The 26813-nt window shown below is 34.1% G+C and overlaps 1 protein-coding gene across 1 annotated transcript; it reads right to left on the minus strand.

The window, feature by feature from the left end:
- Nucleotides 1–1215: 1215 nt before the first annotated feature.
- Nucleotides 1216–19016, minus strand: LOC144974911 (alpha-soluble NSF attachment protein-like). Its single transcript, XM_078918395.1, has 9 exons — nucleotides 18726–19016; nucleotides 15543–15622; nucleotides 13238–13354; nucleotides 12797–12843; nucleotides 11354–11431; nucleotides 9667–9722; nucleotides 9259–9343; nucleotides 6508–6681; nucleotides 1216–5837 (listed from the first exon to the last, which is right to left on the minus strand). The coding sequence occupies exons 1-9, from the start codon at nucleotides 18815–18817 to the stop codon at nucleotides 5688–5690; spliced, it is 879 nt and encodes a 292-aa protein (XP_078774521.1). The 5' UTR covers nucleotides 18818–19016; the 3' UTR covers nucleotides 1216–5687.
- Nucleotides 19017–26813: the final 7797 nt, after the last annotated feature.

The raw sequence follows: 26813 nt of genomic DNA on the forward strand, positions 1-26813 counted from the left end.
ATTATTTTTCTCAAATCAAGATGTAATTTTTCATAAAATTTCGTATTTTCGTAATGAAATGTGTCTAAAATTCGTCAGATTCGACAGTTATATAACATTGAATTCCGTAAATATACATAAAAATTGGCAACCTTGTAGTATGTGTGTGTGGCAGGGGGTTTGGTGTCCTTGAACTCTTGCTGCCATTTCTTCCATCTTCCCAGCGTTATCTCCTTGCTTTCTGTCAACACCTTATGTAAATTATATTGCTGATGCTTAGGCTAAGGTCCTTATTCGCAAAGGAGGCAGTCAATTGTATTTATGTGAAGTCCTGTAAATCATCATGTATTATGATATTGTTACTTGCAAATCATCATTTCACTGCGAATGCTAGCAGCTGTAAAGAATTTTTCAATTCTTAGATTACCAAAGGTCTCAATAGGTCAATTGAGAGTACACTGAACCGACATAGGCACGATCATGATTTAATGGTGTCATTAAATTAGTCCAAATGTTTTCCAGGTTCAAATTAAGAAATTAAGGAGCAAGCACCGGTATAAGATAAAGAACTGAATAAGTGTGTATGAAAAATGGCAGACAAAGCAAGAAAGAAAAATACAAGAAAAAAAAACATCCCAAAATATCAGTCAACCTCGAGGTCGACTGAATTTTTGGGATGTTTTTATTTGCTTCAGAGGTCGACTGATTTTTTAGGATGTTTTCTTTTCTAGTATTTTTCTTTCTTGCTTTGTCTGGCACCTTTCATACACACTTATTCAATTCTTTTTCCAGGTTCCTCCAGTCTTCCACCTGACAGGGCTAGTAGCTCCTAGTCAGCCACCCACCCATGTTCCAACTTGTGAATGAAAAACAAAAGGTTGCATTTATCTACATAAAACCTCATGTTCTAACTAGAATTGAGATTTTTCAAATTTAAAAAATAAAATAAAAATCATGATAATAACAATAACTGGTGTGTACGAATAAAATACATTCGGATGAAGACAACACTGTTATACAGCATTGGGAACTTTCAATTTAACGTCCATCTCTAACAGGATGGAATGTGTGTACAAAATGCCCTTCCTATTCATACCCGTGAGACCATCAAGTGGTTCAGTTACTGGCTTCATCACTCTGATCTATAAAAGACACACTGTGAGCCCACGATGTTCTATCTATCTCCACACTGCAATACCACACAGAATGGAACAATATAGTAATACAAACACAATATTAACAGCAAAGAATAATTTTGTTTACTACTGACAGTGAGCTATTTTAGGAGAAAAACAATAATCAAAGAACTAATATTTCTTCAAATAACAAAAATACTTTTTTTTTTTTAGATTCATTAACTGAAATTGCTCTTTGTTTGTTTGTTTGTTGCTTTAGGTCTTTTCCAACACAATTGAGGTTATATGAGAGACCGCTGAAACAAAAAAAACAAGCAATCTAACAAAAATAGTACAAATGTAAATCAAAATCATAACCTAAAGATATCATAAGCTAAATTATAAATAACCAAGAACAAACAGGCAGAAGATTTACAGAAAAAAAAATATCCCCTGTCAAAAATACAATCACAAACCAAAGAAGCAGGATAGGCTAGTAAAGAGAAGAAGAAACGACATCACTATCGGATCGTACACCCATGCGAACATCATAGGTATATGATTCAAGGGTGATGCTCCCATCCAACCACCCGCTGAAATTGCTCTAACCAGTTAATTGCCTAACTCTGGAAAGACAAGTGTTTAAACATTTGGCCAGAAAACACATCCTACAAATATTGATCGATTTAAATGACCCTCTGCTTGGCAAAAACTCTCAAACCTGGGACCTCGCATCGATCAATATTTGAAGGACAGGTTTTCTGGCCAGATTATTGAATATCTGTCTTTCCAGTGTATGACAGTTAACTGGTTAAAAAGATCTAAATATGATAATATTTTAAAGTATTTACATCATAATAAAAAAAGATCACAATCAGTCTACGTAAACAGTGACAAAAGTATTAGTATATAAGTCAACATAAATTTCCTTTAATCATCATTGACTAAATATGAGTTAATACACTTGTTTAATTTTATTAACCTGAGCATGACTGTAAAACACAAATATGTAAATCATATGAAGTCATTGTATCAATATCAATGAATAATAAACAACAATGGAAAATAAATTACTTAGAACATCGAAGAATGAATAAGCCTTCAAATCATCCTCTTACATTCAATGTCTTATTCCCAATTGACTCTTCCATCCATGGAGAACAATATGTACATTCCAAACAAACAAAGACTAAAAAAATAATGAACAAAAAAAATTAAATAAATAATAATTATTATAATAATAAAAACCTTTCCCCGTGACCTACACTTTTCAAAGAAGTAAAGACATACAAATGTAAAACGTCAACAAAATTTCTCAAAATTGTTTAAGCATGTGGCATAGCGGGGTATGGTCTTTGCTACATAGCAAAAGAGACATTCGATTCCCTGCTAGGCGGTGTAGGTTTGAGTTTAAGAAAGTCACCTCAACCGACTTTACTTTGTAGTGATGCAAAGTTTTATTCCATCCTTCCCTTGGAATAGGCCCTAAAAAAAAATCCCCTTGAGAGTGAAGAAAGAAAACTTTTCAGGGAAATATGTAAATGAGAGGGTCGTCCTGATAACTCGTCATTAACTTCCACTTGCTTTTCTTGTCATTACCAATTTCCTCTAACTAGAAAAACCAAAAATACTCAATACTTAATTTTTAAACTATAAACTATCTAACCAAATCAAACTTTGTGACATATCTCTCTATCTCACACAGACACATATATCCAGATACAGGTGGAGAGCAAAGACATTCCCAGTTGCACTTTTCACTTATCTTGAACATCATAACAGATTTTGTCAATAAAATTACTCATCAAATCACAGAATTTCAGAGGATTTGGTTACTGTTTCATGAATCATGTTGAAACACAGGAGAAGAAAAAAAAAAAGGGGGGGGGGGGGGGGGGGGAAGAGATATAATGACCCGATTCTCAATCAACTCTGTATGTATTCATATTAATAGTATTTTACAAAACCATCAAAGCCTTGTGTAAAAATGTAATTGGTCACGGTAAGAAAATGCAAATAAAACTAAAAGGAATTCATGTGGAAGCCAAAAGAAAGAACATGAAACTGCTATTTAAAAATCCATTGGGTAGTGTAGATCAAGAAGAATGTATCAATAGTCATGTACAAATGTGATGATAATGATGACAACTATTCAATTCCCCACCACCGGCTATAGCCGACATATCGTACTACTACAGTATGGCAATAGCCATTTTGTTAGTTGAAGTCCAACTTGTGTAAGGCGGTCACACTCCTGTCCTAACGAAAGTTTCCACAATATACACGTTGAATAAAATTCATATTGAGTGGGCTCTGAAAATTTCAGCCATTTGGAAGCAGGTTCTGAACTGTCCATTAGATTTGTTATTTTATTTTCAAGTGGGGGAATTTTTTTTTTTCTCTTGTCTATTTAAATGTCTTTCATTTGCTTTATGAATCAAGAAAAAAAATCATGAAAAGAATGCAATGTAATCATACTCTCTCCTGTTCACATGAAAGGGCAATAGAACAAATTTGATTTTTTTAAAAGTTTTCTGGCTTATATGAAAAACGCGTTGTTACTATTGTCACTATTGTATTGAATGCTATGTGACAAGATGTCCTATCTGCCCCCACACACAGTCACTATCCGCCTTTCTCGTTGTGTAAAATTGCCCCACTGAAGTCAAATAAATCGATTGGTGGCATGTGTTAATAAGACAGTCATCAATGGTTCTGTCAACTGTGCAGACTCCTTTGCTCCTCATATAAAATCTGGCTCTCAATAATAATAATTTTTTAAAAAATTGATCAGTCAGTTAAATCATGATAACTTTGACAGCAGTTAGGTGCAAACTACATTTGCTCTGAGAAGAGTAAACAATCATTCAATCGTCACCTGTTAATAGGTGACCAACTTATAAGAGTACAAGTTCAAGGGACTGTTTTGTAAATAAAATCCCAGTCTTCGTCCGTTTTCAACAGATCTTAACCAAACTCAGGACAATAAAAAAAATCACAGAAAAATCCATCATTCCAGGTGTCCAGAAAACTAAATTGTACATTATTTCTAAATCAAAAATTCCAATGTGCTTTTGTCTTGTATCCACAAAACCTTTTTCAAGTAAAAGTAAAATAATTCGACCAAATGCATAAAACTCTACTCTAGTTGAAAAAATTGTTGTTGAGGATACACAAAATAAGTTGGAAAATATAAAGAAACAATATTACAATTTCTTTGTAATTATAAATATAATTCAGTAAACACCAATCTCAACATCAAAATTCCATTTCATCTGCACGTAAAATATAGAAGAAAAATAATTTCCCAACTTGTGAATGGACAATGAAAGGTATAGAAACAACCCATAAATCTTGGACTTATAGAAATGAGAATAATTGAATTGACACGAAAAAAGAAACATTTTTACCTTTCAACAACTCATACATAATATTGCACATGCTAAAGGTTATAGATAAAATGAAAGTAGGTACATCTGTTATAAGCTAAAGCAAACATTACAGATTTAGCATTTGACAAAAAAGAAAGAAAAAAATTGATGCCGTAAAATTATCAACAAAAACAAAACATGATCTGTAAATTTTCGTTATTTGAGATGAGAAAAGGAATGTATATTGCTCTCAGCTCATGCTAGTTCATTTGACACAAATTCTTTAAAGGCAATAATGGACAAGTTTCTATCACTTTTCGGACTTCAGATATTTTGAATATGCAATTAGTCGAAGCAACAGGGCATAAGAGTGGAACATCAAGGATGGAAAGGTATAAGATGAAGAAGACATTCTATAAGTTAAAATCTGAATTGGGATTAGAAACAGATAGATACAGAAGATGTTTAAAAATTCTTCATTCATGCTTTATTAAATACAAAATAAATGTTAAAAACAGTGAAAAAAAAAATTACAATCTATTCAAGATTAACGCCAATATCTATGTAGACAAATGTTAGTTAAATTCTGATTCATTAACAAAAAAAAGTTAAATCATCATCTCTACTTTTGCATACAGGGCTTCAAAAGCAGAGCTCAGTTTGAGAGTGTCTACTGATAATTATTCATTTCTATTACTGTTTTTTAAATTGTGGAGCAAAAATCAATAGTAGAAAGCATAATATGCATGTTTCATCACGTCAAAGTTTATAAAAATTGTGAAGCAAAAAATAATAGTGGATCGTTTGTTTCATTGCCATATGTCTGAAAGTGAAAGTAGCATCAGCAAATAATTTGAATTCAAAATCAATATTAAACTTAAAGTACTCGAGTACCGGCAGGACATTTCCACCAAGTAACAGATGCATAAGAAAGTTGGACAAGCTTAAACCATAGCAACAAATTTAATTCTAAATCACTGAGAGTATTCATACACATGGTATGGTATCAATTTACTGAAATGAACTGAAAACCATGGCCATTTCCATTTTCGCAATAAAACATTAAAAGTGTGTCAATACTCCAGTGATATGACTGGACTGCCTAGCCCCAGGAAAGGCCCTGGAAATACCCCTGGTATTAAAAAACCACTCTTTGGAAATTTTTGTTTCTAAAAAGAGGAGATATCATGAATGAGGTACATCACACATTCCGTACAAATAATTAACACAGTTCTGGCTCTTCATTCATCTTCTTCTTGACACGCAGCAGCAGAGTTGTAAGGAAGGGTTCCAGTCGAGATATGGAGTCATACTCTTTCAAAACTTCTGTAAACTGGTCTACACTTTCCTCTTCTACTGCTTTCAAAACATTCTATTAGAAATGGAGAGAAAAAAAATATAGAAAGTTAAATAAACAAATAAAACCAACAACAGTTCACTTGATTTTAAACCAATAGCCCCCCCCCCCCCCACCCCCCAAAAAATAACCCACACAATCCAAACCAATTTCAATAAGTTTAGAAGCACTCAGTCCATGCTAGAATCTGTCGTAGGTTTGTTTTCTTTTGACATCCATTAATTTATACTGTTATTGATGCTTTCTCAGAGATAAAAACCGAACAAACATTTATTTACTGCCTCAAAAATATTTTTGAACTCTGAAATTGTGTGATTCTTCACTTGAAATTCTAATAGAGCAAAGCAAAGATAATAATAATAATAATAATAATAATAATAATAATAATAATAATAATAATAATAATAATAATAATAATAATAATAATAATAATGATAATAATAATCTTTATTGTCCAAATAGGCAATTATTGTTAGGTTACAGCTCTTGTAATAAGCGAAAAAAGTACAGTAAACCAGATCATTGGTGAAAAGTGGTTTGTTTTTTTAAAACAAATAAAGAATTAAAATACTTAAGTTAAACAACAATGCTCTCCAGCAAATTTTTAAAAATTCGATTTTTTTTTCTTGCCACTCAATACTGAAGATCATGAGGTAACTCATTGAATATCATCTTGATTTCTTACTTTAATTAGTTTACACTCCCTTGAATCACTAAATGCTGGGAACATTTTTTCATATTTGTCTACGGCCACTTGAGCATTGACTGTATCCATACAAAGATGGCATATAGAAGCACGGAAGAAATGGTCTTTGGCACTGTATTTCAACAAAGAGTTGTCCATACACGAAGTAGCAACCTGCAATTAATTATTAAAAATAAAGATGATGATGATGATGAAGCTGACAATAATATTAATAGTAATAATAATAATAATAATAATAATAATAATAATAATAATAATAATAAAAATAAAAATAAAAACAATAAAAACATGGTAAAAGCTTTAAGCTTTGAAAATCAAGCGGGTACCAAATTTACCAAACCCCAATCACAATTACAATAAAGTTAAAATAATTATGACTGGAAACTTTAGAATATAAATCTTGATTATCCACTGGGCCAATGAAGTCTAGACCTCTAACCAAATTAATTACACAGGCGAAGAGAGCACCCTTGGTGGCACATGCAAAGATCAAGAACATTTATGTTGCAAAGACGGATAGAAAAAAAACCCCAAAAAATGAGAAAAGGGGTAGTGATTAGATTTTAACTTTCAGCATCATGTGTGGCATCTTAATAAGATTGATTTTAAAACACAGTATATGCAATGTTAACCTAATAGCATATACTGTGCTCTTAATATAAAACGGTAGTTATCCAGTCATCCAGTCAAGAAAAAAAAATAAACCCAAAGGACATTGACATCCAAGTCCAAGCCATCCACTATCAAATATGAATGCTTATCATCTGAACAGGATACTGGTCCATTATAAAACTTTTCTCCAAAAAATCCTTGTACCTATTGTTACAAATGTGAATGTAAATATCTTGAACGCCATGTGAAAGCATATATATATATAGGCTAGATTTGAGAGTCGTAACACCCTGTCAAATGACTCCACCAAAAAGTTGGTGTGTAACTCAATAAAGGTTCATATACTAATCAATTAATTTAATGTCTTATATGAAAAGGGTGAACTGCCTAATGTCTTAAGACAATCGGTATTCATTACGATACCCAAAAAACAAGGTACTATTGACTGTGACCAACACAGAACAATCAGCATAATGAGCCAGGCCACAAAAATTATGTTAAGAATACTTATGAAAAGAATGAGGAACAAGATCTCTCCAGAGATAAGTGACAAGCAGTTTGGTTTTGTTAAAGAAAAGGGTACGGTAAATGCAATCTTTACATTGAAAACATTAATGCAACGGTCAATCGAAAAACAAAAATCACTTTATCTATGCTTCATTGATTATTCCAAAGCTATTGATTCAGTACAGCACGATACCCTATTCAAAATCTTAGAAAAGGTCGGTATAGACAGTAAAGACCTTCGACTTGTGAAAAACTTATATTGGAGTCAAACAGCGTGTGTCAAACTGGATAATGAAACATCGGACTTCTTTAACATCAAGAAGGGAGTAAGACAAGGTTGCGTCTTATCGCCGGACCTCTTTAACATATATAGTTATAGTGAAATAAAATTCAAAGAAATTGAAGAGATGAAAGGCGTCGTCATTGGAGGGCAGAATATGAATAGCATAAGATACGCAGACGATGGTACTCTGATGGCCTACTCTCCAGAACATGTGCAGAAAATTTTAGATATAGTGGTGTGCAAAAGTGAAGAGATGGGCCTGAAACTAAATTTTAAGAAAACCGAATGCATGGTGGTCTCAAAGAATGACAACAATGCGACCTTCCACTTGTCAAGCAAAGGAGAGACCATCAAACAAGTAAAGAAATTTAAAGATTTAGGCACTATCATCACCCATGACGCACGTGACATAGAAGATATAAAACAAAGAATGGCAATAGCAAAAAAAGTGTTCCATAAAATGCGACCAGTTGTGTCAAACAACAATCTAAACTTGAAGACCAGAATGAAAGTAGTAGAAACATATGTTATAAGTACCCTTTTATACGGTTGTGAAACGTGGACGCTTGACAAAGAATGTACGTGGAGGTTAGAGGCATTGGAGATGTGGGTGTATAGAAGAATGTTGAGGGTATCATGGACAGACAGGTGTACGAACGAGGAAGTGTTGGAGAAGGTGAGAAAGGGAAGAATACAGATCGATAACATCAGAAAGAGGCAGTTACGCTTTCTGGGACATGTGTGGAGAAGAGACGGAATAGAAAAGTTGGTAACATCTGGGATGATCGAAGGAAAGAGAGCTAGAGGAAGACAAAGAATGACTTATTTAAATAACCTAAGAATGGCCAAATGTGACTTAAAAAGCAACACAGATTCCATGCGCACCGCAAAGGGTCATGATTCGTGGAGACAACTGACCGGCAACGTGCTCAAGAGCACAAGCCATGATGGATGATTATACTAATCAATTGCTTAAGAGACATTCCTTTCTCCACAATAATATATACTGGGCAAAATCCTAATACAATAAAATAAATCCTTTTGCTGTAGAAATGAACAAAGAACCACAAATACAGGAGAATAAATGGCTAGAGTGTCAACAAGTATTGATTTATTGTTCTTTTCTTAGCTTAGCTCTTGTGTCTCAACATCCTGTTTCCACTTAATTCTTTCTGTTCTATTTTATTTTCTTTCTTCATTATTTTGTATTTGTTTCTCATTAAAATTAGTATTGTTCTGTTCAAATTGATCTTGCTCATGTCCTCTCACCTAAATAATTATTTGCTCATTTTATACACTGATATGATAGAATGAAACCCCAAAATTACCTGTTCATAAATTTCAACAGCCTTTTCATAGTTCTCCAATGTAGCTGAAAACTGGGCGACTTTCAACAAACATTTGTTTGCAGAGCTGAAATAAAAGAAAGACAATGGAGACAAATTCTAATGTGATAAACAAGTAAGCAAACATGCCTTTTAAACAATGGCCTGGTGATGTAAGTCTTTGTTTTACATAAAGTTCTGGCAAGAAATATCACCGGCATGGCAAATGTACACAATAGTATAAGCTTATCAAAGCAGATTAGAAAAGAAAGAAAAATAAAAAAGCCAGACTCAAGAAATAATTGAACTTAAAATCCTCTAATTACACACACACACACACACACAAAGACACAGAAAATATGACAACAGATATTTTCAAAAGAAATATGAAAGAAACATTACAATTCTCACCTATTTGATTCTTCACCTTTATAATAATCTGCTGCCTGTTCATAATGCTGCACAGCCTGCAAACAAAAGTGAAATGATCAGGCTGCAATCATAATTCTGATAAAATCAATACATATCAACCAACACAGCAAGTTCACAGCTTTAGAAAAATGTTACAACTAAATTTTAGGATGTTCATTGCCATGTTAATTTTATCATTTGAAACTAAATACAGTCGAGAATGGATATCGACATCGTTGGGACCGCATTAAAATGTCGAGATATCAGACATTCTAAAAAATGAAAGGGAATCAAATGAGAAAATGCCAGAAAATAACAAGGGAAGTCAATCTTGAAGGTTTGGTGGCCTTTAACCTTAAAAGGGCTTGATCTTGAAGTTCATTTTATACAACTTTAACAGTCTAATATTGTGGTCCGTCTCTGAAGGCCAAGAATAATTTTATGGACCCTTTCCTCAGCACTGGCAAGAACCTCAAATCAGGAAACGCCAGCATGAAGTTGTTGTGAAAAACTGTGGAGGGTCTTGATAGCTACCAAAGTGGCATGGTGGAAACGGTCCCAATGGTATCTTATCTTCATCTGACTCCACATTGGCAATGGTGTCTTCTAAAAATTAATTATTGTCAAGTGGTATCGAGATCGAGTACCAGTAATAGTGGCATTGAACATGCCCATAATATAGAGACCGATAAGCTGAGAATCGGCACTGCATTTTAGAGAAAATGAGTTAATAGTTTTGATTTTGTTTCGTTTTGTTTTCTTCAATCCACTTCTTCTTTTTTTTTGGGGGGGGGGGGGGGGGGGGGGTAAGAGGACAGCCTCATTTACCAAGTCTTGGTTGCAGACCAGGATTGGCCGGGCAGCTTGCGAAGACAAATAGACAGTCTCGCACATAGCGGGTGATGTGGGGAGCCTTTCTCGTTTGCCTATTTGTTGAACGCCAAGAATATTGATATTGGGAATTTCTATTACAGGTATCAGTACCAAGATATGATGGCACTGCCCGAGGCTTGACTGATATCATCACGATTCTGATCGATGATAATTCATGGGATGGTACTGGACAATAACTTTAGTTTTGAGTTTGAGTGTCATTTTACATCACAGTGGGATCTCTCTGCAGTTTCATTGACTGTTGTGTTCTATTTCACTGCAGAATATCTTGACCTTATTTATTTTTTTTACACAAATTATTGCCGATATCAATGGTTCGCATGTCAATATAATCAGCTTTTCGTAAAATTGTTGTCGATAAAGGCAATCAATATTTACTAATGGAATATAGCAACAAAAAAAAAAACAACAAAAAAAAACAAAGGGGACTTTGATGTCATGTCAATATAAGCCTGATGTCAATATATCCTCTCTGCGCTGTAGGTTGGAAAAAAGAAAAGTAATTTGCCATAAAAAATAGCCTGGCTTAGTCAAGGACTAAATTCATATAGATCTAATTTTACTCATTAACTATGGTGCCTTCATTCTGATTTTTATTATACATGTAAATTTTGAAATAAAAAATAGCAACGACAGTTCTGAATCTAAATCATGAGTTAGCATCTAAGAAACAATTGAAATTTAAATAGCGATGATAGTACTGATTCTAAACCACGTGGTACACCAAAGAAACAACTGAAATTTACTTTAAGCCAAATAAAAACTTTAAAAACTCCAAAAAAACCCAACTTACTTTCTCAATGTCAGCGATTTCTGTTTCATATATTTCTGCCACTGAAATATGATGTTTTGCAGCAATTGTAAATCTGCCCTGGGAACATAAAAATGAGCTACATTATAATTATGATTAGCTACATTTTTTAAAAACATATCATATGATCAATCTACATCTATTTATTTTTTTAAAAATACGTTCATTAAACATGTTTAGATAAAACCATGAGATGCAACCCATTGAGATCTTATTTCAAAAGCGAAAAATAAACAGGTATGAATTACCCAACTTTTTAATTTTAGGAACATTCTAGAGACTCCAAATAATCAGAAGGACACTGCGATTATAAAAGTTAAGTCCAATACAAAATCTAAAAGGGAGTACAGTGGTCTCCGTTTAAGCACGATCTGGCTATAAGCAAGTTCGGGGTGCAAAACAGAATTTTTAGAATATAAATTTACCCTTCTATAAGCATGCTCACTAAAAAGGATTCAGTTTATAAGCATACTCAATTTTAAGCATGTTGTCCACTTGTTGGCGTGGAAGTGGGGTAAGGGAAGGAAGTGCTTAGACTGTCACTAGAAGTGGTCATGATTAATCATCAATCAAGACAGTAATTTTGATGAACACAGTTTGTTAAATAGATGTTAAGTGTGCTCACGATGTGAGATATGAAGACAAGGTTTGCACATGACTTTCTCGATTTCATGCATGGGTCTGTTGACAAGTCTTTTTTGTGTCACATACCTGTACCAACAACCTCAGGTGAAAAAAAAGCAATTAAAACCACCAGACTTTATTTAAAACTTCATACTGAAAACAGATTTGGAATTGGTTAACAGAAAAAGAGGATGACACAGATATGCATCCATTCAAATATCAATCAAGCAAAAATCACAAGCTTCTTTACACCTCGTCCCGCACATAAGGCGCATTGCTCTTACATATTGCCGCATAAAAGAAAGGGTTTGTCACCCAAAAAGAAATAAGGATATTAAAAACAGTTTTTTTTAAATAGCTAAGAATGCAGTTTCAAGCCTGAAAACTTGTTCATACCATTATGCATAGATTTAGAAACCAAGAGGGAAAGTTATTTTTACTGTAATATGAGCATTTTCTTTGCAGAAAAAATTAGAATCCACTTATAAGCTAAAAGCACGCTATGCTTGACTCCCGAGGACTGTATTTCCTCTGAGAAAAAAAGTATAAGCTTCTGTAATGTCTAGGGGGTGAATATTGAGTCAAAGTCTTGAAAAAAAATTTTTTTTAATTGAATAAATATATATATATATATATATATATATATATATATATATATATATATATATATATATATATATATATATATATATATATATAATAAAACAAAACAAAAGACACAGTTGCTCAAGGAAAGTTGTCTTCCCTGAAATATATACTTTAAATGTTCATCGGTAAGAAAGAAATGAAAAATTCACATACCATATCAGTGTAGATTTCAATTGCTTTCAAGAAGGTTGTGACTGCAGCTGTAATAAGATATAAATAAAACGCTTGAAGAAAAATTAATTAAAGATTGTAAGTAGCTGGGACGCAAACCTAAGAACAATGACATACCATTATACATATTTCTTATTAAGGTAACTTTACAAAATGTGTCACATGTTAAGGTGACTTATGTCAATGAAAATAAACACCTGGTTAAGTTTGACTAATAAGATACTCAGAAAACATAAAAATTCCAACTAATAATTTTCTTGTTGATTTTATTTTTAAAGTCAGTGAACTGTTATGTTGAAATCACTTTGCCATTGTTACAGATAAGCAAAGTACTGCTCTTACTGCACAACCTTTATTACATTTCTCTATTTGATAGAATACCTTAAGTTACAAAACTAAGAACTATGACCTGAATATCCTTACCATTTGGATCCCCTTTCCTGTAGCAATTGGCAGATTCGACATAGTGTGTAGCACCCTCGTGTTTACTACCCATTTGCAAAGAAAGTTTTGAAGCCTCCTCAAATGCTTGTCCAGCCTCTGCGTGAAAGTAAATTAAATTATATTCTTAACCGAACTCTTAAATGATCTAATTCCATTTCATGTTTATTCCGTAATTTAACTATTGTACTTATAATTCATGCTTTATCACAGGGCACTTCATTTATCCTCTCATAATTTAGCTGTATAGCTCTCTTTTCACCATCCACTATTAAGAAAATGCTAAATAGCATTGTTTATTCATACTGCCACTCGTGGAAAATCTTTAAAATATCACAATATTCGCATTTTAGCTGCTCTCTACACTCTTTAAATGTAACCAACTTTGCAAATAAAAATGTTTGGAGCAGTTTATAGGGAATGTTCTATGGAACACTGCACCATCAAAGACTGGAACGCTGTTCCCGAATTGTTTATGAACACAACAGATTCCAGCAAAGATTAACAAGCTACTTCAGCCTAAAAACCAACAATGGCTGCCACATTCAACAACTTTCTCCGCCCTCAAATATAAATACTCAGAATTGAGTCAACTTCGAGTAACATTCAAATTCAGACTCTTCTGTTTTTGGTAAAAGTTTACAGGAGCAGTTTTAAAAGCCTAGAAAAAAATGAAAACTGTCATGGACTTAACTAATGTTGATGGTGATAATTATGATAAGGAGTTATGATGACAAATTACAAGTTTTAATAGCTTTGTGTGGTGTAAAAGTTAGTTAAATAGAATAAATTTTTAAAAATTCTCGACTTTTTTAAAGATTATATAAAATTATACATTGTTTGACAAATTATTAACTTCCTAACAAGACATTTAATTTGTATTTCTTTCTGTTCTGAAGGTAAATCAGGCAACTACAAAAACAGCTGAAACCCACCCAGTAAGCAAAACACAACATGTTTTGAATTTTCATTCCTTTGTCACGGCTGGTATGATTGGAGGATGAACTATTAAATTTGAAGGCTATCACTGACCCATGTATTTTGACCAGATAAAAATATGCCCAATTTATTATTGCAGAGTTGTGCTAAAGACAAGCTCCAACAAAAGTTTCAGTACATTCATTCACCCATTTATTGTTTCTGTTTATTCATAAGAAAATCAGATCACACCATCAACTTTTTCCAATGGCAAAAAACATTGTATTATAACTTTTGGACCTTTTTATTTATTGTAAATATCTTTTGAAATGACTTTTTGACAAATTTAGGGATCCTGATAGCTCAGACCAGAATGAAAGTAGTAGAAACATATGTTATAAGTACCCTTTTATATGGTTGTGAAACGTGGACACTTGATAAAGAATGTACAAGGAGGTTAGAGGCATTTGAGATGTGGGTGTATAGAAGAATGTTGAGGGTATCATGGACAGACAGGTGTACGAACGAGGAAGTGTTGGAGAGGGTGAGAAAGAAAAGAATACAGATCGATAACATCAGAAAGAGGCAGTTACGGTTTCTGGGACATGTGTGGAGAAGAGACAGAATAGAAAAGTTGGTAATATCTGGGATGATCGAAGGAAAGAGAGATAGAGGAAAAAGAAGAATGACATCTAAACAACCTAAGAATGGCCAAATGTGACTTAAAAAGCAACACAGATTTCATGCGCACCGCAGAGGATCGTGATTCGTGGAGACAGCTGACCGGCAACGTACTCAAGAGTACAAGCCACGATGGATGATGATGATAGCTCAGTTGGTAGAGCACTTACTTCACAAGCAAAATGACAGAGACCAATCCCAGGTGCAGTCGAGATTTTTTTTTTCTGACCAGCAGAGAATGGACAATTGAGTCTATTTGATCTGGTGCAAAGTACTTTACGATAGTCTAGCATCCTATCAAAAGGGTAACAAGCAATTGTTATTATCCATTTCACGCTATAAAAACTGTGATGAAGTCTAACTCCAAGGGCCTAACGACTCTGAAGGATCACTTTGAACAAATATTATTATATTATTAGATTACACTTTGAATTAAATTATTCATGCTTATAAAATAATTAATTATTCTTTGTATTATTAAATGGTAAATGGTATTAATTGCTTTTTTTCGTTACCCTTTTTCTGAAATATTTACCTGTCATAGCTTTCAAAACCCTTTCTCACAAACAGAGTGGTGGCAGTTAGATGTGCCCATAGATTCTGGTACTGTCATTGGGTAATGAGAACTTGTCAGTGATTGTCAGTCAAGTATTGTATACATTGTAATTATGGAAGACTAACTACTTACGGGCCCATTTCTTGGCCATCTTGAAAGCATTGGCTGCTCTAATATAAAGTTCACATGCCTCCTCTTGTTTAGAGCCTCCACTGTTATCCATAAAATATAGATGATATATTATTAATTCATTTATCTCGGCAGTTATACCATTTGAGACAAACTGGGACTGAACACTGAATAACATCCAAGGGTTGATACATTTAGATAGCTATCATCATGAAAGTAAAACCTAAGGCCTTTATGATTAGTAAATAGTAATGAAGATAGCAATAATGAAAGATGACAATAATGATGATTATGATAATGACGAGATAAGACATGAGGGATAAAACTTTGGCATGAATTCAATTTTTTAATAAAAAGTAAAAATGTTTAATTACTTGCCCGATCAAGAATTTTGATTTACCAATTTCTGATTATCTAATTCTAATTATCCAAATCTAAAAATTAGATTTAGACTAAATTATACCCTTTTTTATCCACGACCAAAAGAAATATTACATTGACTTTTATTTAAACATTAGAAACACCAAACAATAAGGCAATTCCTTGTCTTGAAGAAAATGAATATATAAAAATGAAAATCCATCCATAAACTAAAAATTAAAAATCTATGGATTTTTTTTTCCAGGTGGCAATTCGGACTCGAGTCAGAATAGTCTCCAATGGCGATTGGGACTCAAAGTCCAATATAATATGCATGTGCAGACACGAGGGGGGGGGGGGGGCACTGGGTAGTGGGTGGATAACTGATATAGATAAAAATAGTAGAAGAGTTCAGAAGAGCTTGTTTTGCCCATAATATATCACACCGTTAAAGCTCATATTCGTACTTCGGTTTGTAGAATATTGGTGCCTGACTCACACTATCACAATGTGTTGTTTTCATCCTGATTTTATATGCACATCGTGTGTAAACTTTTTAGAAAAGCTTTTCCTTTAGATCACAGTCATTTTGACTTTTGCTCTTTTTAAATTCTACCCGGACTACCACTTGATCTATAATTGTCTTTCTCGTCAAATAAAAGGAAGTGGGGGGAGGGGGTTAGACTACTTATGTTACTACACCATTGCTGTTATTTTCAGTTGCATCAAATTTTTCAAACGTAGTGTTTTTATGCACCTCCGTTGACGGTGAATCTTAACGGATCGTTTTTATACACCTCCGTCACGCATGCGCATTCCACCCAATTTCATTAGCGATATTGTGTTTCTATATTTGGACATGGTGAAAGTTATATTGTGACATCTGTAGGATGTTTTTGTTAATAAATTTATATAAAAATAATAATTCAAAAAATCGAAATATAAAACCAGAAAATAGAAGTTGCATTGAAGGTAAAATAATGTTTTAGAAAGACCTTATTAAATGTGATGAACAGTCAGGTGGCTCCGTAGCGCAGTGGATAAGCTGTCAGACTCCAACCTTGAAAGTACCGGGTTCGATTCCCATTGTTGACATTTTTTTTTTTGATTTACTTTGTTTTTGTTTGCTTTTTTTCTTTCTTTTTTATTTTTTCAAAAACTTTTTATCATGTTTTTTAAAAACTTCGATTTTAATTTTCTAAAATTATTTATTTATTTGAGATCAGTATTTGTGTGCCATGTTTCTTTTTACTTTTGATTTTTAAAATTATAGTTATTATTCTTTAATTTATTATCATTGTACATCGGTAATCACTAAGCAGCGTGCTAAACTACAATCTAAAACTATTTAAACCTCATGGACGTATGCAGCAACATTTGCATTAATTTACCATCACCGCCAACGGAGGTGCATAAAAATGGTGCGTTTTTGTACACCTCCAACGGAGGTGTATAAAAACGCCACCTTTTCAAATTGATGTAGGCTAATTATCAATAATTAAAAGAATATTGCCATGGAAGTCTATTCTAACCGAGTCTGAATAATCTGATAATTGCACATGCATTTTGGAATTTGAGTCTGAATAGCCGCAGGAGGCTATTCAGACTCGAGTCCAAATAACCGCTGCCTTTTTTTTTACTACTGCGACCAAGAAAAAGTCCTAAAAATAAAAATCTGGTCACAGCCATGGGGCCATTTATCAGCTCACTGCTAGGAGTTGGAGTGCAAAATGGACGGTTTCAAAAAGTACCTTATAATGATAATGGTGATAGCAATAATGATGGTAATCATCTTATAAGGTAGAGTAGAGGTAGGCACTTTGATAAAATTTTCAAACTCAAAATATCTTGATTTGACTCAGTCAGGGGGATGGGACTTGAAAAAACATAAAATTTGATACCTTATTTGTTTCTCTACGACCTACGGTTCCAGAGTTATTTATATTTTTCTATTGAATTTTTTTGTCAATTTTACAGAGAGAATCTGTGATCTCACCGCTGCCTCAAAACCAGCATCTCGCGGCGATCTGGAAATTTTGAGTTTTACAGTCAACATGGCCCACTTATTGTTTTCAGTAATTTTGTTTCAATTAAAAAATAAATGGCAAGTGTTAGATATCATTTTAATGGTCAGAAAATAAGCTTTATTTTCATATAAATCATTTTCATGGATGGAAAGTATGGAAAAAATTAAGGATATATGAAAAGGGAAAAAAATATGAGGTTTTTGTCCTAAAAAGTGGGGTTGATGGCGGAAAAAATAAAATAATGAGCGAGTGTATCAATTTTGATGAAATTTGGCAGAGATATTCTTCAATTAATTGTCTATCGATGTATGAAGTATAATTAAAATGTATCCATAATTTAAAAAGTTCTTATAATTCAAAAAATTATAAATTTTTATTACATAAGCTTTCTGAGAAATATAATCAGGAATTAAGAATGAAATACGCCGTTAGAAAGCTTGTTTTGTGCCCTTTATAATGATACCAAAGTTAGTCACATAGGTTCACAAATAACGCCATGGTGACCAAAACAGTAAAGGGTCAAAAATAAAGTTCCAAAAAACGAGTTTCACCTTACAGTGAGCCTATCGGCAGCCACTGGACTGGAGTTATCAAAGTGCCTAGTAGAGGCAGAGTCTCAAGGCTAGGGACAGGGCGAGACCAAAATCTTGGTCTTTCATTTCTTTCACGGAGACTCAACTAAGATACGAGCGAGTATGAGTAAGAAAGTTCAGCTCTTCTCTACATGGATCCGCGTAGTGTCAGTTTCAAAGCAAATCGGTAGTTTTGTATCTGTAGTATAAAAGTAAAAGGCAATTACCCAAATAATGAACCAAAGAAACCTTTGGCAGATTTCAGTTTTTTCTCAGCCTCTGCTATGAGTTCCAACGCCCTCTGTTCTTGATCGGCCATTCTTACGTGGGTCAAATATTCTTCTTTTTCACTTTAATTTGGAATTAGTAAGATATGGAAAGGTTATCTTGTTGTCATTTGAAGTTAAATCATGAATTTGTCAAATGTCTCAGGGACTAAAAATATGAGTATGAGAAGTGGTGTTTGTTATGCGTATGAAAATGACAACATTATCAAGATATCATTTCCGGTCATAAGCGCCTCCGGTTAGGGGAAGCTACTTTGAAAATTGAGGACCACGCCCACTCTTTAGGGGCGTTGACCAAAGCGTCAGTTGGAAAAGTCCGTATCGTGGATAGCTCATACGGTCGAGTCACGCTCTCACCGGTCAGGCGGAATTGTCGTACCAATAAGGTCGTGGGTTCAAACCCCCATCACCGCCGCGAAAAATGTTTTATTCTCTATTGTCTTCTGGCACTTTTCTCCTCACTTTATCTCTAAAAGTCCGCTACACAACCCGTGCGCACGCGTTGGCGTGGAAATCTTCACAATTTTCTGATGGATTTTAATGATACTGTCTAAACACCTTGAGCCTGTTTCTAACGCTGAGAAATACTGGACAAATTCTATCTATACTATTTCAAACAACCCAAATTTATTTGCTAAACTACGCCACTGAATGCAACTTTGTTATGATTATTTTCCCACAGGGAAAAAGAATCAACACACCATTACTTTAAACATTTTAAAGTTTGAGTCATATTTTATTGCAAATGATGAAAAAATCAAAGGAATTCGGCTTTGTGAGAAAACAGTCTGGTCAATCACTATCGGTATATAAGCCCTCGTGCAAATAATCACGGCACCACATTTCGTAACTTTAGAGAAATTTGCGATATTACGTGCATACCGGACTTGGAATATACTAAAAACCCAACGATGTTAGAAGTTGGTAAATCCAAGTCTTTGACACGAAATGAAATATGTGCGCATTTCTTCTATATCATTGAGTTGATACCTATCATTAATTACAAAGAGCTAGGAATTGTGAAACGATTGAATACTATTCTTTCACACAGGCTGTTTTATTAATTTATACGTATTCAGTATTATTTCGAGACTTTGGTCTCACCTCAACAACTATCAATATTATAACAACCAATTTTACTTCAGATTAACACCGAATCATCAGTAAATGAAGATCAAATGACGATCGTCCAAGATTTCAGCCCAATATTAAAGTTGGATGGTGTTAGTGTTCTTCGTTTAGGAGAATTTACCGAGTGTCTTGTATACTTGGCGAAAAACAAATATCAGCAATTAAGTGATGAACAAAAATGAATAACAGCTTTTTAAAAAAAGATAAAAGAAATAACACAAAACATGGATAAAAGAACATTTGTGTCGGCTGTACTGTCGTAGTCTTCGTCAAAAATTTGGCCAGATTTCATATATGAAATATCGATATATTAAAATGACACACATGATGTCAAAATCTTCGAGGAAGTCCGTGGTTTGAGGGTTATTGACAAGATGAGGATAATTTTAATCGATCGATATTTTAAGTACGAATATTGAAGTCTCATGTTTAAGAGTTTTGACAGAATGAGAGCCATTTTAATCGACCAATATTTGAAGTTAAAAGTTTTCTGACCAAAATGTTTTAATGGGTTTCTGTCAGAGTACGCGAGTGTTGTAGTATCAGTTGACTTTATGAAGTGCTCTGCGTGTCTGTGCAAATGCAAAAGACAACTGTTGTTTTAGATCCATGGTAATAAGAGGTTAATACGTTTTACAACTAAGCAAATTTAAGTACAGCAACAAGATTCCGGCCTGATGGAACATTAGATTAGTATTATTAGGGAAAGATTCATATCTCACACAATGCCCCTTGCAAAATGTAACAAGCATCACACAACTGAGTTATTGCTTCTTGTTTGTTTGTGTGTTTGTTTGACGTTTGTTAAATTGCATTTGTTTTGTTTGGAATCTCCTTTGTTCTTCTCACCAATAGATATACATTGCCCCGAATCTATAGAAAATAATGCATTGTAGTGAAGACCGGTATTTTAGGCATTGTAGTTTATAATCAAGCAATGTCCATAAAGTTAAAATAAAGGAAGAAAGGAGTTTAGGGATGTTATAGTTATATTATTATGACGAAGACTTGCGGCAGCGGTAATTATTTATAGATCTTTATAGTAATTTAAAGGCACAAATCATAATTTATCTGCTTGAGACGCAGTTTAATTCAACGACGTGCCGCCGTTTTGTTGTGACATTTTTACTTTACAAGACAATGAAGTGGTTTCCCTGGAAATAGATTGATTTCATTAGGCGACAAGGAGATCGTGCATCGTTGGTGAACGTGCCTTCTGAACAGGTTGCATTGACTCTGTTGTTGTTGTTGTTGTTTTTATTGCTGCTGCTGTTGTTTGTTGTTGTTGTTGCTGCTGCTCTTGTCTGTTAATTAATTAATTAATTAATTAATTAATTAATTTTATTTTATTTTATTTTATTTATTCATTCATTTATTTATTTATTTACTTATCAATTTATTTATTTTGCAATTGGAGGAGGAGGAAATATTGCTCGGATACTATAATATCAATCTTGCGCCAGGCCCAAGAAAACAACGATCAAGGACCAAGGGTCGAGTAAATGTCACGGCGCCTTTGAGTTACGTTACCCTTAGTATTTTGTACGTGTAACGAATATGTAAATGAATTGATCACAACACCAATATACCTGCCATTTTCAACCATGTAGTCCTCCATTTTCTTTTGACAGAGAAAGCATTTTAAAACGATGGATCCTTGCTGAAATTAATGTCCTGTCGCTGTGGCACATGAAAATGTACATAGCCTATAATATCTTCTCCATAAAAGGATAAGCAATCAATGTAGCACGGTTTTAATAACTGACCAATGTAACAAATTCACGTGACAAAGAACGTACCGGAAGAAGAAGAAGAAGAAGAAGAAGAAGAAGAAGAAGAAGAAGAAGAAGAAGAAGAAGAAGAAGAAGAAGAAGAAGAAGAAGAAAAGGAGAAGGAGGAGGAGGAAGAGGAGGAGGAGGAGGAGGAGGAGGAGGAGGAGGAGGAGGAGGAGGAGGAGGGAGAAAATTAGTCCAAGTTGTAGGCAAAGGAGATGAATAAAGGGGAATAAAAAAATAAATATTTTTTTTACAAGAGCATCGTATATATAGAGTTGTAAGTCAAACAGAAGCGTTTTTTAGTATACACGCGTCACGTTCATACAGGCTTCACATCCATTGATCATTTTGCGGCAACAGCAGCCCTATCTATGAACTGTGAAGGCCAGGTGTATGGACATCGTACAACATAGAGACCAGCTACCACTTACATCAATTTTTACCTACGTGTAGAGGACACCTTCGCCTCCGTCACATGTCAGCGGACCATACATCCTCACACTAATCTACTACATTGTCTACGTCTATTTATGACGTCATCATTGTCGTTGGCGTAGATTGTTCTGTAATGGTCAACGGCGTCCCTGAATCAGCAACCATCTTCGTCATTGAGCGTTAAGGCTATTTCCGACCTAAAGGATTATCGTCTTATTATTTGTTATTGTTATCTAACTTTTTGTTGTTCCATTGTAAAAAAACAACTTGCCACACTAATGGAGTTGGTAGATTCTAGCATTGGTAACCCATTGTCCAGAAACGATATTACGGGGGGAGGGGGTGGGGGAATTGTCCTAAAGCCAAAAAAAAAAAAAAAAAAAAATTAAGATCAACTTATAAGATTTGAACTAAGATTAATGCCTTCATTGAGACGTGTGAGTTTTGTTGTTTTTTGTTTGTTTTTCGTTTTTTCTTTTTTTTTTTTTTTTGGGGGGGGGGGGGGGGGGGGTTCTGTTAAAAATCCTAAGTTAACTAATAATATGTAAGATTCTTGAACTCGTACGTATGGAGTTTCGAACTAGATCTCAATAACGCTGCTCGAACTAGGGAGTGCACGTTAGGAGTGAGTTCGAAATTTCAAACGCCTAAGTTCAATAATACTTTTATCATACATCTTCAATTACCTCTAACATATTATGAATTTCTAAACAAATGCATTCTTATTTACACCAACTAGTGAGACACAAAACTATTTAACCTTAAGAAATATCATCCAGATAAAGATATCATTACTCGTCAAAAATCTTCTTTTTTTCTTTATTTTTTTTTTTGCTAACTTCTCCATGCGTGCAGATAGAAGTATATTTTTTCTTGAACTCCCGCGGTTTTTATTTTTTACAAAGGATAACAGGAACGGCTTATAAAGTTATTTTTACTGACAGTGGATAACCCTCAATATTTGCGGAGATACAAGGCAATTGCGTACAAGCACTCATTTTTTAAATGCATTATGGAAATCAACATAGATCGAGAGGAATCTTTTGACCCATCAACGATGAAATCGGTCAGGTAATAAAGTCTGTAGGTGTGCCAATGAACCTGAAATTAAGATGGTCATATGGTGATTTCCAAGGCCATGGTCAAATTTTGACCGCTCATTATGCCCAAGCAGAAATTTTAAAGAACTATTTGAGTCAATGAGTAGAATTACCCTTAAATATTTTTTTAAAAAAAGAATTGCAAGTTACTCGTATATCAATCTGCACAAAATAGTTTTATAATTTTCATATTTACCAAAAATTCTGTCCTCGTTGGCAACAATTTAACATGGACTGTACGGAACATTATTAACCCCCAACCCTATTTTTTTTTTTTTTAAAGAAAGAAAGAAAGAATTAATTGTGCTGCGACTATACAAAATCGGGTTTTCTCCCAAACGAAAGTGATATATGATAATGGTCGTATTGACTGTATACTTGTTAATTCCGACATAACAGCAGATTGATGTGGTGGGTCACATTTACGATTGTAGTGGTTAGAGATATAATTAGACCTAGGTCTATTCGTCTCAGGTGTAAATGACTACCTCGCTAGGAGAAATGGCGGCCGTTTTGTTATTATGAAAAACTAGAAATTTTGTTTCAAATTGCTTACGTAGGAATAAATGGAACTTTTTATGCCCGATAAAACCAAGAAACTGTACATATAAATATGTAAATTGTTTGAATTTATATTTGAATTTCATTCTCCTCAGAAATCTTCTGAAATTATTTTCTTTAGCATAATGCTGGGGCGTTGTTACCAATTTGGATTATGGAGAATTTCTTTAGAACAAAAAAAAATCTGGTACAATTTACAAATATTATATTTCCGAAGGCGTCATTAATATCAACCATCTAAGCATGTATGGTCATAATATACTTTTAAATAACCAGGATCTATCTTCATTTCCCATCATCTTCCTGGTGTAATAGTACACACTCCTACATAATGAGATAATGCCATGAATGAACACACCTTTAAGACAAAATGAGGAAACTGTTGAACAAAAAGGTCATTGCTTTTATTTTTTTCTTTCAACCTGACCAGATAGGTCATTACATTACTTTTCAACAGGATGTTCCTGGATTTCATTCTTTTCCTCCCAAAAAACTCTTTCCCTTTTTGTGTTTAATTAGAGAAATTTATGTCACAATGTATAACTCTTACGACTTGTTTTATCTGTAAACCTATCACGGTTCATATGGTGAATGAAATGGACGCATACATCCGTCTAAGAGCATTCATTATATTATCCAGTCATAGCCCTCTTCCTGGACTGGAATTTCCTGAAATCTTTAGTAGAGCATGTTCTGTTTTCTCTTCCTTAATTTATTTCTTTCCCATTGCAAGTTTTGCAAAAATAAAAATGTTATTAATATCTCTTAACATGCCTTTTAATTGTAAGAGGAAAACGAGGACTTCCTTTTGATTCAACTCTGTAGACATAGGAATGTTTTAAACATTCTCTTATTTTTAATACTACCCCCCCCCCTCCCCCCTCCCCCCACACCTTTCAATCTATTCTCATGGATCAGAGCAAATTAAGAAAAAAAATCAGAGTCCTCCTCTTTTATTGATCAACAACAGTGCAACACATACACACTTACACACACGCCCACAAACAAAAACACACACATATACCCGACAACATCAGCAACTACTACTACTACTACTACTACTACTACTACTACTACTACTACTACTACTACTACTACTACTACTACTACGACTACTACTACTACTACTACTACTACTACTACTACTACTACTACTACTACTACTACTACTACTACTATTATTATTATTATTATTATTATTATTATTACTATTATTATTATTATTATTATTATTATTATTATTATTATTATTATTATTATTATTATTATTAATACTGCTACTACTACTACTCAACAGCAGGTTTATTTATTTTAAGCTATTAATGATTTTGAATGAATGGTCTTGAAACAACACCAAGATTGTTATACTCAAATTATATGGGATCAAATATCCAAGCGTTCAATGAACCCAGCATATCAAAGGCTTTTTCTGTTTTGATGAGCATGTCTATAACTTGTTAAAATTTGATTTACAAGATAATTGAAATAATTGTTACCAATCTATATGTTAAACATTCTAAAGTTAATTAAATGAAAATTTAATAAAGAATTTGTTGTTGAACCCAGGTAAATCCTTTAGGCGGAGTTAACTAGTTGGTAGTGTGTGCGTGAGTGTGTGTTTGTTTGTGCGTGTGTGGTTGTGTGTCGTTGATGTGTGACTGTATGCATATATATATATATATATATATATATATATATATATATAATATGTATATATATATATATATATATATATATATATATAATGAGGGGAAGGGGAGGGGCTGATGTGGGTGATTCTGTTTAAACACTGGACTCCTACACAGGTGACAGGATAAACGTAATGGAGCTGACCGAAATACTATAATTAGTAACCACGGTAAACCACAAAACAGTGACCCCCCCCCCCCCCCCCCCCCCCCCCCCCCCCGCCTTCCTTCCCCGATGTGGTGTAGGGCTTACATTACTGTATTCCCTATCAAGCGAATCATGTGATAAATAAAATATCTAACAACATTTAAAAAAATGAATTGCACTTGTATAGCGCTTTCCATGAAAATCTCAGGGTGCTTCACAAACAGAGTTGACATATCGGACATGACTTTCAAGACAACATTTTAAAAGTTAGTCCTACAGAGCCATTGGACCCATGGAGCCAGAGTTCATTCCGGTTTCTATAGCGTGAAACGGACAATAGCAATTGCTTGCTATCCTTTGGATAGGACGCTAGTCTATCGTTATGGTACTTTCCGGCAAATCTAACGGACTCAGCTACCCATTCACTGCTGGGTGGACAGGGGGGTCAGGGAAAAAAATCTTGACTGCATTCGGGATCGATCTTGGTCCCCTTGCACGTGAACCGAGTGCTCTACACAACTCAGCTATCGGGACCCCCTTCAAGACAACGTAAACCACATTTACAATCAAACAAAATCCACCCAAGCATACAATGTATGTGAACAATTTAGAGCGTAATTCTTCGGTATGGGAGAAGCCAGTCGTGAGTGCCAGTTATATTCTTCATTTAGAAAAACAATTACATAAGTTTACACAGAAAAAGCACATCCAATAGTATATGGTGAATTTATTAAAAGAGATGCTCGAAATGACCTGCTTTGCGCCCCCACACATTTGGGTACTCTCGTGATGGAATGATGTGTGGCACACAAAGCTGTGGGTCAAGAAACCTTTACTAGTTATTCCATTCGATGTCTCAGTTCATGAAGACCCTGTAATCTTGCACCTGACATTTGATCTTTTACTTAAGCCCAAAGAAAAAAAAATTATCAAGAGCGTTCAAGTCGTGGCTGAGAGAGAGTTCTCGGTGTCTCCCGGACATAATTTCAACCTCTTGCTATGTATTCTTCAGTGCGTGCTCTTTTTCAGATGCTAACCGCCTTCTTTGAATGGATTCCCAAGAGACAACAATTTTGCCTAAAACGTTCACACCATCTTCTGATTGTCTTTACAGACGGTACATGAGATTCCACTTGGAACCAATTGACTACCGCCTGCAAAATCCAAGTTGAATTTACTTGGTGACTTCA

This window comes from Berghia stephanieae, chromosome 1 (genome assembly GCF_034508935.2).
Source record: "Berghia stephanieae isolate SIO BIC M18660-M18661 chromosome 1, UCSD_Bste_1.3, whole genome shotgun sequence".
NCBI classification, from domain to species: Eukaryota; Metazoa; Mollusca; class Gastropoda; order Nudibranchia; family Aeolidiidae; genus Berghia; species Berghia stephanieae.